The 21405-nt window shown below is 38.4% G+C and overlaps 3 protein-coding genes and 1 long non-coding RNA gene across 4 annotated transcripts; 1 reads left to right on the forward strand and 3 right to left on the reverse strand.

The window, feature by feature from the left end:
- Positions 1-1323: 1323 nt before the first annotated feature.
- On the reverse strand, positions 1324-2453 carry LOC124197825 (paraplegin-like). The gene is made up of 4 exons (XM_046593370.1): positions 2401-2453; positions 1933-2331; positions 1668-1865; positions 1324-1610 (listed from the first exon to the last, which is right to left on the reverse strand). Exons 2-4 carry the CDS (start codon positions 2035-2037, stop codon positions 1425-1427), a joined length of 489 nt encoding a protein of 162 aa, XP_046449326.1. The 5' UTR covers positions 2038-2331; positions 2401-2453; the 3' UTR covers positions 1324-1424.
- A 2772-nt stretch (positions 2454-5225) lies between these two features.
- Positions 5226-6684, forward strand: LOC124197827. Its single transcript, XM_046593372.1, has 2 exons — positions 5226-5584; positions 5646-6684. The coding sequence occupies exons 1-2, from the start codon at positions 5364-5366 to the stop codon at positions 5869-5871; spliced, it is 447 nt and encodes a 148-aa protein (XP_046449328.1). The 5' UTR covers positions 5226-5363; the 3' UTR covers positions 5872-6684.
- A 97-nt stretch (positions 6685-6781) lies between these two features.
- On the reverse strand, positions 6782-8239 carry LOC124197826. Its single transcript, XM_046593371.1, has 4 exons — positions 7949-8239; positions 7723-7882; positions 7454-7582; positions 6782-7376 (listed from the first exon to the last, which is right to left on the reverse strand). Exons 1-4 carry the CDS (start codon positions 8189-8191, stop codon positions 7333-7335), a joined length of 576 nt encoding a protein of 191 aa, XP_046449327.1. The 5' UTR covers positions 8192-8239; the 3' UTR covers positions 6782-7332.
- A 7985-nt stretch (positions 8240-16224) lies between these two features.
- LOC124197618 lies at positions 16225-18299 on the reverse strand. The gene is made up of 3 exons (XR_006876275.1): positions 18214-18299; positions 16461-16608; positions 16225-16373 (listed from the first exon to the last, which is right to left on the reverse strand). It is a non-coding gene; the product is annotated as an uncharacterized LOC124197618 (long non-coding RNA).
- Positions 18300-21405: the final 3106 nt, after the last annotated feature.

The following is a 21405-nucleotide window of genomic DNA, read 5'->3' on the forward strand; positions in this document are numbered from 1 at the left end:
TCAGAAGGGGGGGGGGGGGAATGGAGCCAATGCTGTTGCAATTTCGTTGCTGAAAAGGCCGACTTGTTGGTAGAGGCCGTTGAATGACCGAAGGTCAGTCTTGTCGTTTAGACGATGGAATTCGGCTATTGCTCTGGTGAGTCCTGGGCTTGGTCCATATCCATTTCTTTCCAGTCGGTATGTCGCCTTCTTGTCGCCTTCTTGTGATGCGAATGCTCTAATTGTCTTCTTGGTGTTGAAGGAAACGTTGTACTTGTCTGCTCTTTCGACGATCCCCTCTGTCAGGGCCAACATTTCGGGATATGTGGCAGTGTACACGCACATATCTTCCACGCATATGGCGATAGAAAGGTCGCCGAAAATCTGGTGGTAATGGCTCCCGAAGCTATCGCCTGAATGGCTGATCCCCATTGGGAGGCGGGTATACTGGAATAGGCCGAAAGGGGGAGGAGAAGGTGGTTAGCGTCATTGATTCTTCCTCGAGGCGTACCATGTGGTAGCCCTTGAGGCCATCAAACATGGTAAAGTAGTTCATTCCGGTTGGAATCGATCACACGGCTTCAAAGGGCGTCTTGTTCGAAAAGATGGTGCCTAGGAACCATTTGTTGAGCTCCTGGAAATCGACTGTAATGCGGACGCCTCCTGACACGGATTCTTTTCGTAGTGTGACGACTCCATTGATGAAGGATGTTATGGTTCCTGGTTGTACTGCTCGGAGTAGTCCCTGTTCCACTTGGCTCATGAGTTCGTCGTGGAACATCTGCATGAGCGGTTCAGCAATGTTTCGATGACCGCGTATCTGTACTGGAATGGCTCCTTCTCGTAGTGTTGGATGCACCGGTTCACAATCCATCTCTCTGCAGACTCCGTCGAAGACTTTTGGGTGTGCGCGACCATTAGTTTGGCTAGGTCGAAGTCTCTCTGTTCCTTGGATGGGCGGTCTGTGTCGGTGATTTGATGGACTCGGAAGTGTGGATAATCGACAGGAATCATCCCTAGTTGTTGCTGCGACGATCTCGATAGGACTGCCCACATAACACAAAACATCCGGCGGATGTCCGTGCTAGAGCCGAACAGCCGAAACATATCCTTGTCCCGATGCGGATGTCCAGTGGATGTCCCACTGACGACCTTTTAGAACATCCGATAGATGGCCGGAAAAGGACAGCAACTCTACGTAGTTTGGCTATCCATATTGATGTGTGGATAGGATGTGTGTTGTATAAATAATTTTCATGCGAAAAAAGGAAATTTTTGGAAGAAAATATAAAAAATTCAAGTTTCGTAAATTCGTAATGAAATAGCATTAAGACACAATTGAACCATAAAGCACTTTATTTAAGAAAAATTTTTACACAAACATATTTTTTGTACATTGGAAAAAGTCAAAGCACTTGGATCTAGAAAAGATTAGAAAAAAGAGTCTAGTCTTCAGGGAGAGGTGGAGACTGTTGCTGGGATCTACCGGGTGCAATACCGGCTTGTTCGTTAATCTCAGCTTCAAACTGAAGAGGTTCAATCAACTGTTTCTGGCCGTGTGGTGGCGAACCGACCAGAGCTTTCATGTCATGGTAGTTGAGCGTCTCTTTAAGAAGCAACTCCTCTGCAATCTAAATACAATTCACATCAATAAAAAAAACTGGCGTGTTGACATTTTCATGTTGTACCTTCTCGAGCATGTGGCGGTGCTGGAGAAAAATACTTTCGGTCCTCTTGTAAGCGCTGGCGATAATATTCCGAGTTTCGTCATCCATCGTGTTAGCCAATCTTTTACTGTAAGGTCGAACTCCGAATTCCCTCGAATTGCGATCCTCATCCGGGAATAAAATGGGACCCATTGATTCATTCATTCCGTACGTTCTCACCTGTCCAAAACAATTTGACGTCACGTAATAAGACGAGATGACAGAAAGCGTGAAAATTTATTCAAACCTGCGAGTAGGCAATTTTGGTGACTTTATGTAGATCATTTTGTGCTCCGGTTATCACTCGGAACGTGATAGATTCGGCCACTCGCCCGCCTAAGGCCATGCACATCTGCCCGAAAAGTTTTTCAGTAGAGAAGAGTCGCTTGTCGGTGGGCGTGTACTGAGCGAATCCCAGGGCCTGGCTCGCACGAGGAACAATGGTCACTTTCAGAAGAGCGTCAGTGTTGACATTCGCGAGTTAACATTTCGTCAATTTCCACTAAAAGTTGATTTAATGTCTGTTCACTTTCACAAGATGCTCCATCAAAAGCACCACCACCCTGGGAACGCTGGCGGCCAATGGCATCGATCTCGTCAATGTAAATAATGCAGGAACTCTTTTCGTGCTTCTTTGAACAAATCTCTAAGTTAAACAACAACAAAAAAGCAATTAGGATTCGTTTTCAAAAGATAATTAACGTTTCTAACATACCGGACGCGAGCCGCTTCCAGTCCTCCAACTACTTGGGGGATTTTGAAGAAGATACGTTTCCATCTGGTTCAACTCCACCTTCCAACACAAGAGCTTTGGCGTCTACTTCCAAATATCATGGTAATTATCTTTTTTTGTGGTGTTCAGAAAACAATTTTTCAATTTAAATTGTTGTTTTTCAGCAACAAGCAACCGCCCTGGATCTTCAGGCGTTCGTTCCAATGACTATATGGATTTTGAAGACGAAGATACGTTTCCATCTCGTTCATCTCCACCTTCCAATACATGAGCTTTGGCGTCTACTTCTAAAAATCATGGTAATTATCTTGGTCTATACTCTTTATTCGCTTACTTTGTTGGTTATATAAGTAATCTGAATGGAACAGCATGTATTTCAATTGTTTTTTTTTCTTTCCAGCTTCCGGAATTCGCCCTGGACCGAGTTGTGATGAAGAAGAGACGTTTTCATCTCGGTCGCATCAAACTTCGAAGAAACGAGCTGTGGTGTCTACTTCAAGATATAGTAATAATCGTGTCAATTTTCGTTATTGATTTATTGCTGATTATTAATGTTAGAATTATTTTTCTTTATTTAGGTGAAAATATCGTGAGCAAGGAAAACAAACAAAATGAAGCTGGGAATAGAAGATCCAAAATTTCATCTCGTCCTGGTGGTATGATATTAGTTCATTATTCGTTTAACATTCTCATTGCTGAAGTCGTTTAATTTCCAATTTTTGTTTGTAGAATCTCCGGATGAGTTTGTACAAAGAGGCATAGTCTCCATAACTCACGATATGAGAGATCTGCGATTCCTGGGATCTGCTGTCTTGGATCAGCTAAAGAAAATGGAAATGAAACTTATGCGGCATCAGGATCACGACGATGATGACGAGTTTCTTCAAAATCTCCCTCTCAAAACAATGGATGAATTCAATTTTTTTGACGAAGAAATTAATAATAAGTCTATTCGGAAGATTTTGGTACGTAATAATTTTGCCACCAATATTATTTTAATTGTGTTCTTAATCTTTTCTATCATCTCTTTCTTTAGCATAATCATCTAACTGGGATTGGAGGGCGGGATGGAAGAAATATAGTGTGCTCCATTGCCAAGCGGATATTTTCAAAGGAATTGGCAAAGAATTTTTCTTGGTTTGGGCAGAAAGGAAACAGGAATCTCTCTCTGACCAATATAGGAAAGGCGATTATGAGTAAATTTTTATTTTCTCTAACTGTTATATACAAAAGTTAACTCAATTTTAAACGTACTTGTTTTAGGAGCGGCTAAGCGTGAAAAGCCCGTTATTTCTGAACGGGATGTAATAGATGTTATGATTGACTTCCTTAGGCACTGCAAGGACAAACCAAGGAACAGACAACAACAGCAATAAAGTTTTCCGGAAAAAGATTAATTCAGTATATTTGTTGAGATCTGGTTGGTTTCATTTAATTTTCGTTATACAATTTGTTTTGTTCCCATGCGTCCGCTTTGTTGACTTACAATTTGTCCATTTGATCCCCTAATTTTTAGTTTCCTGTCATTCTGAATTTTCTGTTCTGAAATTTGTTTTCTCCTTTTTGAATAATTTCAGTGTTGATGTAATAAAATGACCTAGAATAATATTACAAAGATTGCAACAAGATTGATTGAAGGCTTATTTTATTAGTTTTTTACAGTGAATTACACATTTAATAGGCATATTATATGAAATGAAATCAAAGCCAAGGAATGTTATCCCTATGTCCCAATTGATGAACGGCGGATGTCGGTAGGCGCCGATTTGGGTAGGTCTTCTAACGTTATTCCGACCTCCGAACGCCCTCCTGTGCGGATATGCGGCGGTCCCTCGGACATCCAACGGATGTTTTGTATGTCCCAGTACGACATCTGGCGAACATCCGTGGGACTGCCGTGTGCTATTTGGGTGGTTGCCTGAGATCTTCTAAGACGTGGACTGTCGACTCTATGCAGCGTGATGACCCGTCGTTGGCCGTCCAGTTGATCGAAGCCTTGAATGATTCTAAAGATTGAATGTGATTGCTGGTGGTGGTTTCGGCGTGAGTGCCGGCATTGAGTCGTACATCTCCGAAATGGCTGCAGAAAACTGATGGCGGAATTGCGTCCAAGGTTGATCCGGTATCGGGCAGCGTGAGTACCTGAGTGGCCGGTCCTTCTTTGGGGGTGATAGAGATTGCGACTGTGTCTTCTTTATTTGAGGCGATTCGGTTTACGTAAATTGCCGAAAGTTTACCTTTTACTGGGCAGACGGATTTAACGGATTTGTTTCTCAAGTTTATCGCCTTCTAAAATGCTTCCGCAATCTTATTGGTGTGCTTTCAGGCCAGCAGCAAGTCAGAATTTTGTCCTGGCCAGCTACATAGCTCCGGAGGTCTGTATAAATTTTGTAAGCTGGTCTCTTCTGTTGTTCTTTGACAGCAATGTTTTTATACCATAATTTTAGGTAGCGTTGGCTGTCATTTGGGCCTTAGCCATAGAACGTACAATGATCATGTACAAATATCATCGAACAGATTGCATTTTCTTTTCGTGCCCAAACTTTGACTGGCCACTGTATTGCTGATACTTTGCTTGACAAAGAAGCCCATAAGCTGAAGAACTTGCACGAAAAGCATTTGCTAGCCGTCAAAATTTCTATCACATAAAAAGTTAGTCGTTTCTTTGTTTTCGTTTTTTTGGCTAAAAAGTTTATCTTATTAAATTGCTTAAACTCACAGGGAACAGTATACAGAAATGAGTGTATCCTCGCAAGTACGCTCCGTCATGCGAAATAAAAAACTTTTTGTGGAAGAGATTCCGTTGGTTATCTTCCGTCTAGAAGAAATTATCGCTTCTCTGGACGTAGCTCTCTAACCATGGCTGAATTTCAATTCACGTTTTACAACGTTTCGTGGGAAATAGTACACATGCAAAGGTCCTTACAATTTTCTACAGTTTCTTAATGGACTATATTAACCAGAACCAGACAACTAGTCATCTGAGAGAAATCAAAACCGAACCTAACGTTCGCGCTTTACTTCAGCAAGTCTGCGATCTGGTGCAGCGAGAAGAATTGAACGCGTCATTAATTGTATTGGAACTACTAGGAAATACTGGACCGTCTACTTCACATTCCACATGTTCACCCAACACTGAATCTACTGGAGCTGACTCTTTGCCGACGTACCTAATTGATGAAAAGTAACTTTTAACATTTTTACCTTACTCATTGATGATTCGACAGGAATGGCGACTTAAGTATGGTTGGCCCGCTGTGTCGCGAGCCTATAGCAAGCAAAAGTCCCCTTGCTCGCCAAGTGTTTTTACTTTTGGAAAACCAAAATAATTCAGACCTAGAATTTGTACTTCCAACTGATGCTGCTGCGAGCCAAATTAGCCATTTGGTCAAAGCACACCATGTAATATTAGCTGCAAGATGTCGTTGGTTTCATCGAGTTCTTTTGTCTTGAATGCGAGAAGCAATTGACAGGTATACAACAACAAAATATGCTTTCGACATCGCTGTCGTGTTTAAACTGCTCTTTTCTGACAAGGAAAATCACATTTCCCGACTGTTCTGCCCAGCTGCTATCAGTGTTTCTTCGTTTCCTTTATGGTGACCATATTGATTAAACTACTCTCAGTAATGAGCAACTACTAGAGTTGTTAATCATGGCTGACCTGTTTGAGGTTGAACAACTTAGTTCCGGCTTGAAGATATCCTCGGAGGTGAAGTTTCTAGGCCTGAGCTTTTGCGGTTAGCCCTGGCGGCTGACTGTGACATTAATAGAGCCGTCAACTATTACCTTGCGCAGCCGGATCCTAGTAACGTTAGTGCCAAAGGTCCCAGTAAATAAATATTCAAACTTTCCCCACTCGTGATGCATACATTTTAAATTTCCGCCTATCGTTCTGTTTCAACAGCTGCTCGAAGCTTTCATCAACCATTGTATTGGTTTTCTTGCGTGGTTTCCCTCACTTGCTATCGCCTATTCACATCCCATTAAAAATATTGTTTAATAATGTTGTGATTGTTTACGGTTTTTTTTCTTTAACCTTGTATTTTATTCTGGTATTTTATTGATGGACGACGTTTTGTATTCTATAATTATTTCTGTGAACCGTCTCGTTATTTATGACGTCGATTGTGCAATCATCTCTAAATTCATCCTTAACGAAACATCACTTAGTATTCATCAAAAATACAAAATTTGAATTGCCTCCTTTGGTTATTATTATCTTCAGACCAATTATTACCGACAGAAAATTTAGAGTGAAAATTTCGATTTTTCAAAGTGATGATGGTTACAACATAGATGCAATGCGGTTTCTCTTGATATGTCCGATATGAGCCTCGCGATCCATGGGAAAGTTATCGTCCTCGTTTTCGTCTTCGTCGCTTCCGTCAGCATAATCGTTGTCATCTTCGTCAAGGCCGTCAACTTCTATTATGAAATTGTGCAGGCAGCAGCAAGCAATAATGACACTTGGTATCAAATCTAGTCTTAACATGTAGAGAAATTTTAAACAACAAAATTTCATTTTTAGGTGGGCAAATGCACGCTCTATTGTTGATCTGTCACCATTTAGCGTGCGGTTGAATAACAGTTGTTCCTGGAAAACATTAACGTATTAAGGGATGATTTTGCAGCATACTCTGCAACGCAATGTTTACCGCAGTTGCACCTTCTCGCGGGTATGATTTCAGCAAATAGCTGGAAAGAGGATAGGCAAGATCTGCGATTAAATGCTAATCGGTTCTGGCAAGTTTGTCGTGAAGCGTTTTCCCTAGCTCGCTATTCGCATAAACACGGGCGTCATGCATAGATCCTGGCCAGCCAGTGCTTACCGATGTAAATGACAGATTTTTTCTACAGGTCGCTTGCAGGGTTACTGCAAAAAAAATTTCGACAAGTATATGCAGCAAAGTTTTAAGACGGTTGTAGTATTCGTATTAGAGTGCCGTCCAGTGCGCCTAGAATGAACGCATGAAAAACAACATGTTAATAACTCTTGTTTACCAAGATCATGTGGTTTCTTGGAAAACACTACCTATGGTGTATGGAAGACGAAAATCTTCGCTGATACTACGATATTCATTCTCTTCGGGCCAACCAATGAAATCAATACCGTGAGCCAGTATTATTTGGCACGCTGAAATGAAAATGAAATGGGCATCACCTGGAATGATGTTAATGGTGTTATTACATAACAAGTAGAAGAAAGCAATGATATCTAACAGTAACTGGTTCACCACCAAAAATCAAGCATATTCCCTTCCAAAAAAATTTGTGGAGAACCTATCGCCTAACATTTATCACCTTTTAACATTCCGAAGCGATCTCCAATTGCTCTGAAACTGTCTTGGTTGCTTATAGTCCATAAAAATAAGAGAAGTTTCACATAGGGCGAAAGGGCTGTATTATGGATTGTTGTGTTAATTGGCTGTGTCAAGTACACCGTAAATCTCTGCAGCAATACCTGTATGAAATAATATGAGATTGAATACAGGAATAATTATGTTTAAACTCAATAGGATTACAATACATTATAAGCATTTCTAGACATCCTGAAATGTTGTTTGAATAAATCGTCTGGATACCTCCAAACTGTGTCTTGGATATAGTTTCTGATACCAACAAAAGGCGAAGGGCCGAATCGTAATTGCTGGTTAACTATGAGACCAGCAATTCTACCTGGATATATGTATTCGTCTATTAAATCCATTTCGATGTCGTCGTCATATATTATTTCAAGAACTGCCGCAAGCATAACTGGCAACTCGTCCATTTTTACTACGATGTCCACAATTATAAAATGTCACTGTCAACTTTCAAAGGAAAAATTAGCATTGATCTTGCAAGTAATTTATCTCGCCGCAAGATATCGCAAGATAGGTATCCACCTCCTGTCAGCGTAGAACGTTTTTTTTTGGAACGCACCCTGAATCCCTTTTCTGAATTCAAACGAATCCGAATTCGGATTCTCCACTTGACGAGTCCCGATCTGCAAGTAATCGCCATGCCCTGCGATGTGGAACCGGTCATTGTAAAAATCGCTCATGCAGCCGCTTTCGACGCAAACCTTCAGCAGCTTGCTTCTAGCAAAGTTATTTTACTACAATATGACAAAGTTATTGACTGAATTCTATAGCGTCTTCGAACAAAATGTGTAGTAACTATGGTCCACTCATCTAGTAGAACACAGCATACTGAGTTACATCACTAGACGTTCAAGTCTAGCCGAGAAGCTTCGCAATCTCATCTCGTCGTTCACAGAGCAACAGCCAATCAAGAGGACGCTACATTCACTGACATCCAGCTATCATCCGTTCCAATCGTCTTGACTAAGTGACCCAGTTGTTGAGCAAACTCTACTGAATCTCTCGTCGATAATTGTTGCCGAAGAAGCAATGCGATGTGGAACCGGTCATTGTAAAAATCGCTCATGCAGCCGCTTTCGACGCAAACCTTCAGCAGCTTGCTTCTAGCAAAGTTATTTTACTACAATATGACAAAGTTATTGACTGAATTCTATAGCGTCTTCGAACAAAATGTGTAGTAACTATGGACCACTCATCTAGTAGAACACAGCATACTGAGTCACATCACTAGACGTTCAAGTCTAGCCGAGAAGCTTCGCAATCTCATCTCGTCGTTCACAGAGCAACAGCCAATCAAGAGGACGCTACATTCACTGACATCCAGCTATCATCCGTTCCAATCGTCTTGACTAAGTGACCCAGTTGTTGAGCAAACTCTACTGAATCTCTCGTCGAGGATTGTTGCCGAAGAAGCAATCAAATTTGGTGAAACGGATCCGGCTAACATTGTGTTCTTCGCTGGCAAATCATGACACACCCGTTTCACCCAGCTCAACAAATGAGACTGCCATGTCTGCCAGAGCTGGGTACAACGCTTACAGAGGAGGAGGAGGAGGAAGAGGCTATTGTGAACGTAAAAGAAGCTATCAAAGATACAAACACGACTATGGAAATCGCCACTCTGACGGAAATGGATCCACCATCATACACTCTAAATGTTGAGACCCGTACTACGTAGTACGGGTACGTACTATGTGAGTACTATGAGTCTTAGTATTCCTTTCGTAGTAGTGAAAATATATTTTGTTAGTATGCACTCTACGAAGAGACCATACTATAATTTTCGACCCGTACTATGTAGTATGTGCACGTACAAACCCTCTTCGAGCTCCGTTAGTATGTTCATAAAAAAAGACAGTAGTATCCGCCACTACGAAGACCCGTACGAGTAAAATGGATTATACCACACCCTCTTCGTATCCCTTTTGGCCTTCTCGTCCTCCAAACGCCCCCTCTAGTATTTTAATTATATAAAATTTAATTTTAATAGTATTTTAGTACGTCTTAAGTTTTAATTTAAAAACTAACTTTATCTATCTTATAAAACCCATCTTTGAAAATAAAAGTGTCCATTAAGCTTAAATAAAAAACCATGTCTTTCTAGCTTTTACATTAAATTAAAAAAGAATTATTAGGATTCTCATAAAAATGTGCCTTTATTGCGATTGAAGGCTGTTTTCAAAGAGTTATAAGAATATGTCCCTAGACTGACTTGAAATTATTAACTAACTATTGATGTGACGGTAAAGCAGTAGGATTTCGTCGTTCTTTACCCAACCCGAAAGTCGCCAATCTTTTCTCCGTGGAAAAAACCATCGAGTCTGGTTTAGAAGTCCTCTTTAAAGGCACAAAGTCATTTTTTGGCAAAGGCTGTGTCACCATCATCCATCATGATCGGAGAAAGAAATGGAGATTCAATCTTTTTGCTGCTTGTGACTCCAGTTAATTGCAAACAGGGAGATAATTTTGTGACGCAACTCAGCCACATGTTGGATATGCATCCCAAATCTAGCAGCACCAGCAGAACCAAAGGTACCTGTTTTCACACCAGAAGAGAATTGGGATGACTGTACATCACGTTTCCTCACAGTAAATTCGATTGAAGACTGGAAGGCAGCAGTAAAAACACGAGGCCAGCAATCGGGACAGTCAGTGGCACACTACGCTCACGATAAAGCAAAAATCCATCACCTTTGCCCGAGACAATGACAGAGACAATGAGCGTTCGTCGGGAATTTGGTCAGTGGAATCAGACACACTTTAACTATACTTGCATCTCCACAACGGTAACCTGTCACCATCAATATTCTCATTCATGATAGAATATAGACGAATAGGTAGGCAGCCAGCACCGCATCACCGATCGTCGATCCACTACAATGGAGGTGATGCGCATAAAGGCGGAGATGGAAGAAGTAAAAAAAAATTAAAATATTAAGAAGGAAGAATTAATAATAATAAGACTGCAACAACACGTTTCGCTTCCAACAAGTCACTATCACCAGCCAAATAATGTGCCTCACTTTCAACCAGAAAATCATCAGCAAATACTTCGACAATACCCTCAATCTGGACCACATGAGCAACATCCAAGATTTGATACCCGTAACAACTTGCTATCACACCAAAGGTTACCATCAGCTTGTATTAGACTGAACATGAGATGGAACGACCAGCATAGCAACGAGCAGTTGAATGTTATCGGTGCTACAAGCAATGACACATTGACTACGATTGTCCAAAGGAGAAAGGGTGTTCCTATTGCAAAAAACCGGAACACTTGATTAGTGCCCGAAATTAAGCGGGAAAAAAAACCTGACAGGCTCAGCGACACAACAACTCAGTAGATCAGTCAGTCCACACTAGAAAAACAGAAGGACAAGTCATCCGGGGCAAGACCGTCAATAGTAGGACTTCCAAGACCCAAAGGAGAAAGCGGATCGTACAATCAACAGTCCTTGAAGCAGCAGATTCTTCAATCATCCTAGGAACGAAATAGGCCGTTGATGTAGGAGCTGCCTCAAACATGGACGAAAGAAAAATTATGTGTATTTGAGGAGCGGCGGAAGTACAGGAATTGGCAAATTCTCTAGTAGCAGACAAAAGAGGAGTGAGGTAAGGGGAAGAAGTCAGAGAGAGAGAGGAGGTTTCATGGTTTCAACTTAAGCCCATAAGCAGAAAAAAGAAGACGAGACACTGTTAATCGTAGCAAGAATGATGATCGTCCGATCAGAGCCCCGACAGATTGTAAAAATTAAATGGGGTTTCAGGGTTATTCAACCGCATTGAACAGAAATAAAGTTCTAAGAACCGAAAACTTCATATTTTTTCGACTATTCCAAAACTTTGACAATTCTGAATTTTTCCTCATTTCTCTTTCTCATTTTCTTCAACCTCTGCTTACATTTTGTTTCTTTCACCGTCTGTCCGTCCTCCCACCTGACGTGAAATCTCTGACCGAGATATTTCTGTCATGTTAGAATCCATGGCTTTTTCTGTATCTGCCTGGAGGAACAGATCTGGAGCGTGACAAATATTTTGACAAAGTTTTCGGTCCCAGGTTTCTCTGTCAACTTAGATCGCAGCCGCCTGTTGGGCCAGAAATATCCCTTAAACACAAACACGACAGCTCACGCCTGATTCTTCGGAAAAGCCGTCGAAAAGATTATGTCCTGACAGGTGATAAAGGATTAAAATGTCCAAACAAGTAAAGACTCGGAAGCAATTATCAAATCAGAGGTCTTCAATCGACGAGAAAACTAACTATATAACTAACGTTTTTTTATGTTAGGGGGAGAAAAGACGATACACACCTCGATCCAATTCAAATTTTTAAAGATTGATTGAATAGACTTTTTTTATTCTAGGGACACCACTGTCGACGCGAAACAATCTAACGCCCTAAATGAGGCGCCTCTAAATAACTCAAAAATGGTTACTACTCAAAACAGAAAATGACAAATAGGAGATGTGAATCACATTGAATCATTTATGGATATTGTGTTTACAATATATATGTATATATATATATATAATTGATATGTGTATTATTAAACAGGATGGCATTGAATTTGGAGTCATTTCAAACATTTCGAACAGTACGTTCAAAGTGGAATTCAAAGTACATTTGAAGTGTACATTCCCAGGAATTATTTTCACATTGAACGTAAAAAAATCTTACATCCTTTTAATTTTGTTTTTAAATACTGGAACTAAACTAATGCCAAGCAAGTTTTTTTAAAGTAGTTTTCGCTTTTTTATTTAGCTTGAGCCAAGCCTTTTTCCTACCAGTTAATTTCCACCAAATTTTGGGAGGTTGGAAACTGCTTTATTGATTGATTGGAATTTAAGGATTTGTTTTAACTTGAAAAAGGTTGGCCTCAAGCCATTTATATTGAGCCAGGCATCCGCTTATCTTTTTCCAAACAATAAAAAAAAATTTCCGGTTGTAACAAAGATATTTAAGTAAAAATTTACGAATCTTAACTTAAATTTCTTGAAGCTTTATTGGTTATTTTCTTGAATACAGATGAATTGCAATTTCATCATATAGTATTTATCATATAGTCATTAAAGAGGACTAGAGGTAGTTCCTAATTCGAGACCCTTTTTTGGCTATTGCCGTTTTGCATGTTATGGTATAGGCCGAACACCTTCCTAAGTCGGGACACCAATAAAAAGTACGGGACGAAGATCCCAAATCATCCGCCATCTACCTTTGAATGTGAAGTTACTATCACTTTCAATCATTTTTTGACAAAAATTAAAACAAGAATCAAAACATCTTTGGTCTAATAGATGGCGTTGAACTACCAAATCAAAGTTAAAAACCGTCCGGGTTCGAATCCCATGATATTTTGAATTATTAAATGGATAATCGTATGACTTTATCTGGAAATTTTAACACAGTCGGCATCCATCTTAACCTAAATTCTATGACTACTTTTAAAATTTATTATATAACGCTCATCTAGAACACACAACCCCCCCCCCCCCGGCTCGCTAACTGGCCTAGCGACAGAATTTTAATGTTTGAGATCTTAAAATTATATTATTTGTATGATTGTTTACTAGGGTTCATTTTCCCCCGAAAAAGAGTATTTTTAAAATCGCAACTCTCACTAAATTTTTTAAATAGAGCTCATAATCTATTACTACTTGCGTCTAAAACATAAAACATATCCAGAAATCGTAGAGGTTAGATTTTTCGTTCTAAAGATATTTTTATTTTAGTTGGTGACATTTGAGCGGTGAACAGAAAATTTATTTCTGGTAAAGAATATAGAGAGACATGTGCAATTCCAATTCATTGGCAATCACATTTTTCGCATTAGATCTCCCGTAAAAAAAAACAGCTTGCCGGTACTCGAAAATACCGAAGAATACCAATTTAAGCTAATCCTAGCTAAAATGGGTATAATGGTGAAAATTTGTGTGCTTAAATCAGAACAGTTCAGTCAAAGTCTAGCGAGGTAAAAAATCTGCAACTAGTTCTAGCTGGAATTAGTTTTTTTTTAATTGTGCATGCTTTCCGCTATTAATTTTAGATATTAGTAATTAGTAGTATGTGGTAAATATAGCTAAATTTAGCTCATTCTTGCAAATTTAGAAGATACAAATGTAATTGCCGTCGGCTTGCATCAGAGTGCTATGTCTTAATAAGTAAATAGAGAATAATAAAGCTAGCAATACCGGACCATTATTTTTAACAGGCTTGCTAAATATGTGTTAAAATTTGTGTGAGAACTATTTATTAAGATTGCTTTGTAGATTAAAATAACCAACTGAACATTTGAAATATAAAAAATATTCAAGACTCCATAAATAAAGAGTCCGACAATACTGCTATGAAGATATGTATTGGTAAATTTTTTTAACAGTAATAAGATCTGATTAGAGTAATGGTTAGCGAGTCGATCTGGAAGACTAAGGGCACAAGGCCTACACTTTAATGGACACCAGTCTTTTATCAGGCAAATAGTATTACTAATAAATACTTAACTGAAAATAGCTTAATTAGTTTTAGTAAGCGGTAGTATAAAACCCAAACATTACGCATACTATGTCCACTTTCTACCTAGTTTGGGTGCAAAATGGAGTTGCAAACAAATATTCTAATAGAATCCCTTGATACCGTTACAAGAATTAGAAAAAATTTAAGCTGTTGTTTTTTATACGGGCTTCCTATCAAATATTGAACGAGCTTATCGACCGAAGAATATTCACGGGAAACAATATTTGACCATTAGGGGACTCAACTGACAACACCGCTGTTGGTGTAGTGGTTATAGCATTGGATTGGTAACTCAATGAATGGTGATTCAAATACAATCTCGGCCAAAAGAAAGATAGTCATAATCATTTCTAATTACAAATTGGAAATGTATAATGATTCCACGCTGGACTATATAACCATAAACACATCAACCAGATTTCATCTAAATATAAGACAAATAATGTTCGCCAACATTTTAAAAATAACAAAAAATTTTATTTACCAATAGAAGTAAAATAAGTTGAAAAAAATATTGTAAACCAACAAATTTGGGTGCAAAAATATATTGGAACAATATTTGAAAAAAGTGTTTTACCACCATCTCAATTTGCAATATTTGGGAAATATTCTCTGCTAGCAGGGTAATATCGCGTCTAAGTAGAAACGTGAGACAACGCTGATTTAGTTCGAAGAAGATGATTTCCAGCTGCTTTTGATGAGATTATTATTTAAAACACATACATAATTTTAGATTTCATAATTCTCATCTTGGTGCTTGTTTATAAAACATGAGATACCTTTCTGATTCCAGTCAGATGTGTAATAAAATTCACAATTCAACTCTTGATTAAAAAACAACCTAACTTAGTTCTTGATGTGACACACACTACACCCAATACTACACATCAAGTCATCTGTGCCCCCATCGTTTTCCTTACAATGAAAAACCGACGACTATCGTCGTTATCGCTTTCTCCGAAATCTAGGTTGTACAACCCTCGTTGGTTTCAAAACCACTCTCGGCTGTTGTATAGATCATAAACAGAGATTACAGGCAGTTCCTTTTTCTTCCTTATTAGATTTCTGGCAGCTCCAACAACATGTTCTGAAACTTCAAATTCGGATTCAACTCTCTCTCAAGACCAGGAGTCAGGTGTAAATGGTAATAGCTGGATGCTCTCAGAAAATTGTTATGATGCATTAACTAATTCCACGTCCCATTTTTCTCAATTTGAACAGCTCTAGTAGCTACAAGGTGTTACGCTACTTGAGGTGCAAATAATTTTTTTTCTTTTCGTATTCCCGCTTCAAAAAACAGAAAGTTTTTCTGTTTTTTATTGATGCCGTTCGTGCATCATTAATTTGAAATACATTTGATGAAATTACTATTAAGAAAGGGCATTTGGAAGAAAAAAAAATGTATTTCTATGTCATCCCTACCGTGTTATGAATATTACACACCCCTAGGTGATTTTCAAATATTTATCAGCAAAAACTCATGGATTTAAATATGGATAATCACAAGCAATTGGATTTGAAACCTATACCAAGGCTTCTCTAACATAGCTATGTTAGTTTTTTTTTAGGGAATTTGGTTTAGCTTAAATACAAATCATAATGACGACATATAAATTTTCATATTCACGAAATTGTTTGAATATACAGGGTATATTTTAAATGTACCGATGAAGATTAATATGTTTCATATTTATAATTCAGGTCTGTACTGGTATCCGTATCAGGAACCCCTATTGTCTATTGGGCCTATTCGGATGCCACGGGGACTATCTCGCCTTTCACCGTGAAATGTAGCAAGCACCTCGGAAACTATATATATGTCCATGAAACTGATCCATGGTATTGGGGGCACTGACTTGTTTATTGATAATGAAAGTTTTCAGACATAATTATGTTGCACCATGAGTCGAATTAATTTACCTGTTGCATAAAAGCAGTAGAGCTTCCACTTAGAGCTACCTCTTCGTATATCGCAATAACACTTTCTTCTGCTTCAAGACGCCAGTATTCTATGGTTCTTTCAGTTACTAGTACCGTAGTACGTGGACCGAAGAAGAAGCATCCATAAAAAACCACTGTGGATTGAGATTTATGTACGTTACATCTTTGTGTAACGACTCAATAGCTTACTGGATGGTCAGTACTCTCTCTACTTTAGTCACCTGTAATTAATTTAGTTATAGAATGCAGGTCAAGTAGTGGACTTTGAGAATATCAGTCAGTCCTTCCACAACTCTTCCGGCACATATTTTTCTATTTTCGGTGGCCGTAATTATCTCAAAAATTTTACCGTTCCTGTCCCATCCTTTCCTGCGCAAAATTAAAAAATGTTTAGATAATATTTATCTTTCAGTTTGAGAATAAATGAGTCTTTAAAATATTCTTGAGAGTAGTTTCCTTTGTTGTCAGTGATATTAATTTCTCTTGTACAAATTAATGGGGTCATATAATAGAATTAAAAAACTTAGATACAGGCAAAAAAGAGAAGCACCAAGAGTCCATGATTTCGAGGTGACGCAAGCCTTAGCACTCATTTTTTTACTCATTTCTGGGTCCTGTATTTTGTTGTAGATCTTTGCCAAAAAAGCTTTAGAGATTTTTTTTGTGGGAGGTATCTACTATATTGATAGGCGAAGGCTCTTGTCTGATGGGGTGTTTATTGGAATTTCACTCAGTCATGAAACATTTTGTAAGCATTTTCTCGAATGACTGTAGCGATGTCATGTCTCTCTCTTTCGTTGGGTCTTGTTGTGATTGGTTTATTGTCAGGATAAATGTTTCTCAGGGCCCGTCATTTGTCATTTAATACTCAATGTGTGGGTGATTTTTAACGGTTGTGGCAGCTGCATGTCGATTCGAAGGAGGTGTAGATCACGAGAGGGAGAAAGAGCTAGAATTATGATTTAGAATTACGTTTTTATTTTAAGTACTTTCTTATAAGAATAGCGATATTGCCCGTAAAAAGGAACGGGGGTCTAAATTTGTAGCCTATTTGATTTCAATGACATCATTTCAAGTTCCATGTCATCTTTATTTCTTCTATTTTCTCCTTATACCTATTTAGTTCTTGGTAGAGAATATGGTTAGCGTGCAGTGACCATGGTAGATTGTTGATTATTTTTTTTATATAATATTTTTTAAGGCATTTAATGGCGAAGGTAATTTCAATGACCACTGCCTAGTGTATTACTCAACAGTTAATTTATTTGAACTACTTTTGTCTATATTTCCTAACAACACGTAATTTGATAAATAAAATTAGGTTAAATCAGATTATGGTATAAAGTGAGGAGTGTTTTGCTGACGAGCATAGCTCTATTAGGCCATAAAGAAAGAGACCCGTCCCATCATACTTCTGCTGAGTAAGTGATAGGAACCAGCTAGCGATTTGTTATGCCCAGAGCTCAGTCACAGAGCCATACACATCCTGGAGTGACAAGCCCAAGTCCAGATATAATATTACAATGGGAAGGGAGAGATCGCAGAAAATAGCGTTCTCTCATTCGCCCTGCCTAGACTTACGTTCCCACCGTAGTATGTTGCGTTGGAGTGGCAAAGACGACTTGGGGCCACACCCATTTAGAGCCATACGACTCTAGAGGTCTGGAGATGATAGAAGGCAATCGCTGCTGACCAAGAATTATAAGATGATTTTTTTTGTTAGATAAATATAAACTACCAAACAGAAGTTTAATTCTCGTCATCTGCAATCTTTAAAGGATGGTTCATGATACTTATTCTTTTTGTCTCTATGTTGGTGAATTAAGATTATTGCCGGTTCAAAGCCTAAAGGCATGGACCACACACACACAAGAAAGGAAACAAAAAATCAACTTTTTTGCAATTAAACACTTTAGTAATTTACTAAAGTGTTTAATTGCAAAAAGGTTTATTAAATTTAGAACTTGATTTGACCTTTGAGAGAAAAATTAGATGAAGAGAGACACTGTCAAAAAGGGACCAGTCTTGAAGGCTGGTTAAAACACAAGAGAGAGAGAAACTTTTCTTTTCAAGACACGAGATCCTTTTTTTCCGACTGGTGACCGAAAACAACAAAAGTCGTCTGCATAGGTTTCTGCAACCAACAGAACTTTTTTTGAATTTTTTGCTTTTAAATTATTTACGCCAACACTCTATCGTATCTCCATTCATCACTATCATTCTCATTCAATTTCCATTCAAAATTTCCTTTCATTTCTCCATCTTCTAATTCTCTAGCCTCTGCAAATTCGCCATCAAGCTATAAAAATATAAAATTATATAAAAAATATTTTTGCACATGATAATGGCGGAATTCAGTGAAACTAATAATATGAATCGAATAATGAGAAGAGAATCTTTAGGTCAGTCTTAGGTGATTTCCAAATGAGATTGGAATTTGAACCTTGACACCCAAAATCTAAAAAATACCACACAACCATGTTAGAATACGAGTCAATCCGCCGAGTTTCGGATTTTTTTCGTCGCAAAAAAATTTGATTTTCAAAATTTATGTTCATTTTAGGTGCTGATATTGATTGTTGTATTTGTACATGCTATGAACGTTAAGTTAATTTAAAAATTTAAGATGAATTTCTTCGAACAAAAATAACATCAATAAAACGTTCGAAAAATCAATGTGGTTGTACACATTCGTTTTGACCATCATATAACGTTATTAGTATGCGGTGTTTTAGTAGAGAACCCACTGTGCCATCGAAATCCATAAATTTGTTATGAACTCTTCAATGGACGATGAAATCTAAGGGTAGTGGCCGCAGAATTAATTTTAAGGGTATCCATACAGTGTTATAAATTCGGAGAGCCTTGAGATGATTTTCGAAAAATTTTCACAAATTATTTCCTGGGGTTTGAACCAAGGACCAAAAACAATAGCCACCATGACCACTCCCACCACTTCCAATCAGGACGATGGGAATTTTTTCGATTATCATGTCTAATTTCGCCTTCATGTAATTTCGTGAAGCGGTTTGCCACCTTTTGTTTGTCGATTGGATCGTGCCATTTCCAATTGGATCATGCCATTTTTCTTTGTCTTCTTCTCTAGAGAAATTATAAAATTTATCTTACTAAGTATCACTTGGCTGATGATTATTACCAACGTCCCTCTTTCAGTGGGCTCAGTGTCTATTACCTTAATTGAAAAATCTCTCATGAAAATGAGAGAGAATAAAAACTTTTACCCTTAAAACAATCCAGTTTATGAACGAAAAACTCTCACTTGAATTACGTTTAATTGACGCTCACTGCAACTGAATTAGTAAAGTAGCTTTCCAGGGAGTTGTAGATAATTGATGCTCAGATTTGAATCTAAATTCCGTCAAATTTATTTTATGAAATTCATTTAAAATTGGCCGAAGGTGTCCAGAATTCGTTTGGATGGAATGAACGTTCGAAAGTCGAACGAACCAACAATCGTTGGATGATCGTCGGATGGAAACAACTTATGTTTAGCAATTACACTTATGTTTAAGAATGGCAAGATTGACAAAATGGGAAATAACTGATGATATAAATAGTGGTGTATTACTTAGTAAGACGACAAGTATTCACCCTTTATGTGAACAAACAAAACTGAACTTCGAAAAAATTTGTCTTCATTGATTTCATCGAAGAAAACGTTAGAGACTCGTTATCGAATAAGCTCCACTTGTCCCCAAAATGATCTTGGATGTATGACAAATAATTGTATTGCATTGTATTGTAACATTTATATAGCACACTATCCATGCTGAAAGATCTAATGACGCTTTTAAGTTTCCAATTTTTAGAGGATGTGATTAAACACAACACAGTACATTTAACCTCATATCCTTGAAACCAATAAAGAATCTTGTTTCATGCGTGCATGCGTTCATGCGTGCTCATGCAGGTGGTTGAAGTAGTTGTGGGTGGTGTCACAATGTACGGTGTTATATTTCTCTCTCTCTCCATTTTGGCTCTTCTGGGCGAAACTACCACTAAGTCCCGTTGGACCCCAACGGGACTTTTCGGTCTGCTCCTGAGTTTTTTCATCAGGTGTATACGATTCATGTTGACTACCAAGGCCATACATTTCCTTTCGCTTATGTGTTAATGACACACAGAAATCAACTCCTTTATGAGGAAGTGATGAACCACATCCTAGAAACAGTGACATTGGAGTATCCGAATTTTAATTTGAGCAATATTAAATATTGTATGTCCGACTTTGAGCCTGCGATTCTTGGGGCAATGAAGGTAGCATTCCCAAACGCTGTTGCAAAAGGTTGTTGGTTTCACTACGGCCAAGCCATTTATAGAAAAACAAGTGAGCTTGGATTATCGGTTACACACAAACAAAAGGGAGTAGTTTATAAGATTGTTAAGGAGCTCATAGCTCTTGCTCTTCTCCCGGCAAAGGACATATTAGAAGGTTTCCAGGTATATTATCTTATTCTCAATTATCCTAATTGTAGTTATGCTAAGAAATTGTTCTTTGTCTTTAGATCATCCAGGCAAAGTATGAAGCTGCTCTTGCTAATGAGTCGCAACGCACTCAAGATGGAATTCCGTCTTTGTATGCATACTACTGGGGTTACTGAATAAGCAAAATCAAACCAGAAACCTTTTCTGTATACCGCAACGAAAAGCGTACCAACAATTTAATTGAATGTTGGAATCGGTATTTTAACAGAAAGGTGATATGGTGGCTCATCCTAATTTCTTCAATTTTATGAGTTAGTAATTGCAAAATTTTTTTTTATAAATATTTTTTTCGTTCGCGCATTTATAGTCATAATTGTTTGATCTGTAAAATTTAGAAGCCCTTGTGAAATCAAACGCGGATACTGAACTGGATTTACAAGCTGTGAAACACGCTTTCAGCTAAGGGAAGAGCAAGCCGGTCAAAGCCAGAATCGTTGACCGAAAAATTAATGATCTTTGGACTAAATTTGACGAAGGAGTCATCAACATTTCACAGTTCTTAGATCTGGCGTGTAACTTTTTTGAGCCAGATAGAGACCTTCCACGTCCAACGTTTTATACGTCGGCAAGGCCAGCACGACGGGAGAATGCTCGACGTGGCCGAGCTACAGCTGGGCAATGCAGAAGTAGACAATTGCAGCCTTCAGGGGCCCAACCTGA

The sequence above is a fragment of the Daphnia pulex genome, chromosome 7 (genome assembly GCF_021134715.1).
Source record: "Daphnia pulex isolate KAP4 chromosome 7, ASM2113471v1".
NCBI lineage: Eukaryota > Metazoa > Arthropoda > Branchiopoda > Diplostraca > Daphniidae > Daphnia > Daphnia pulex.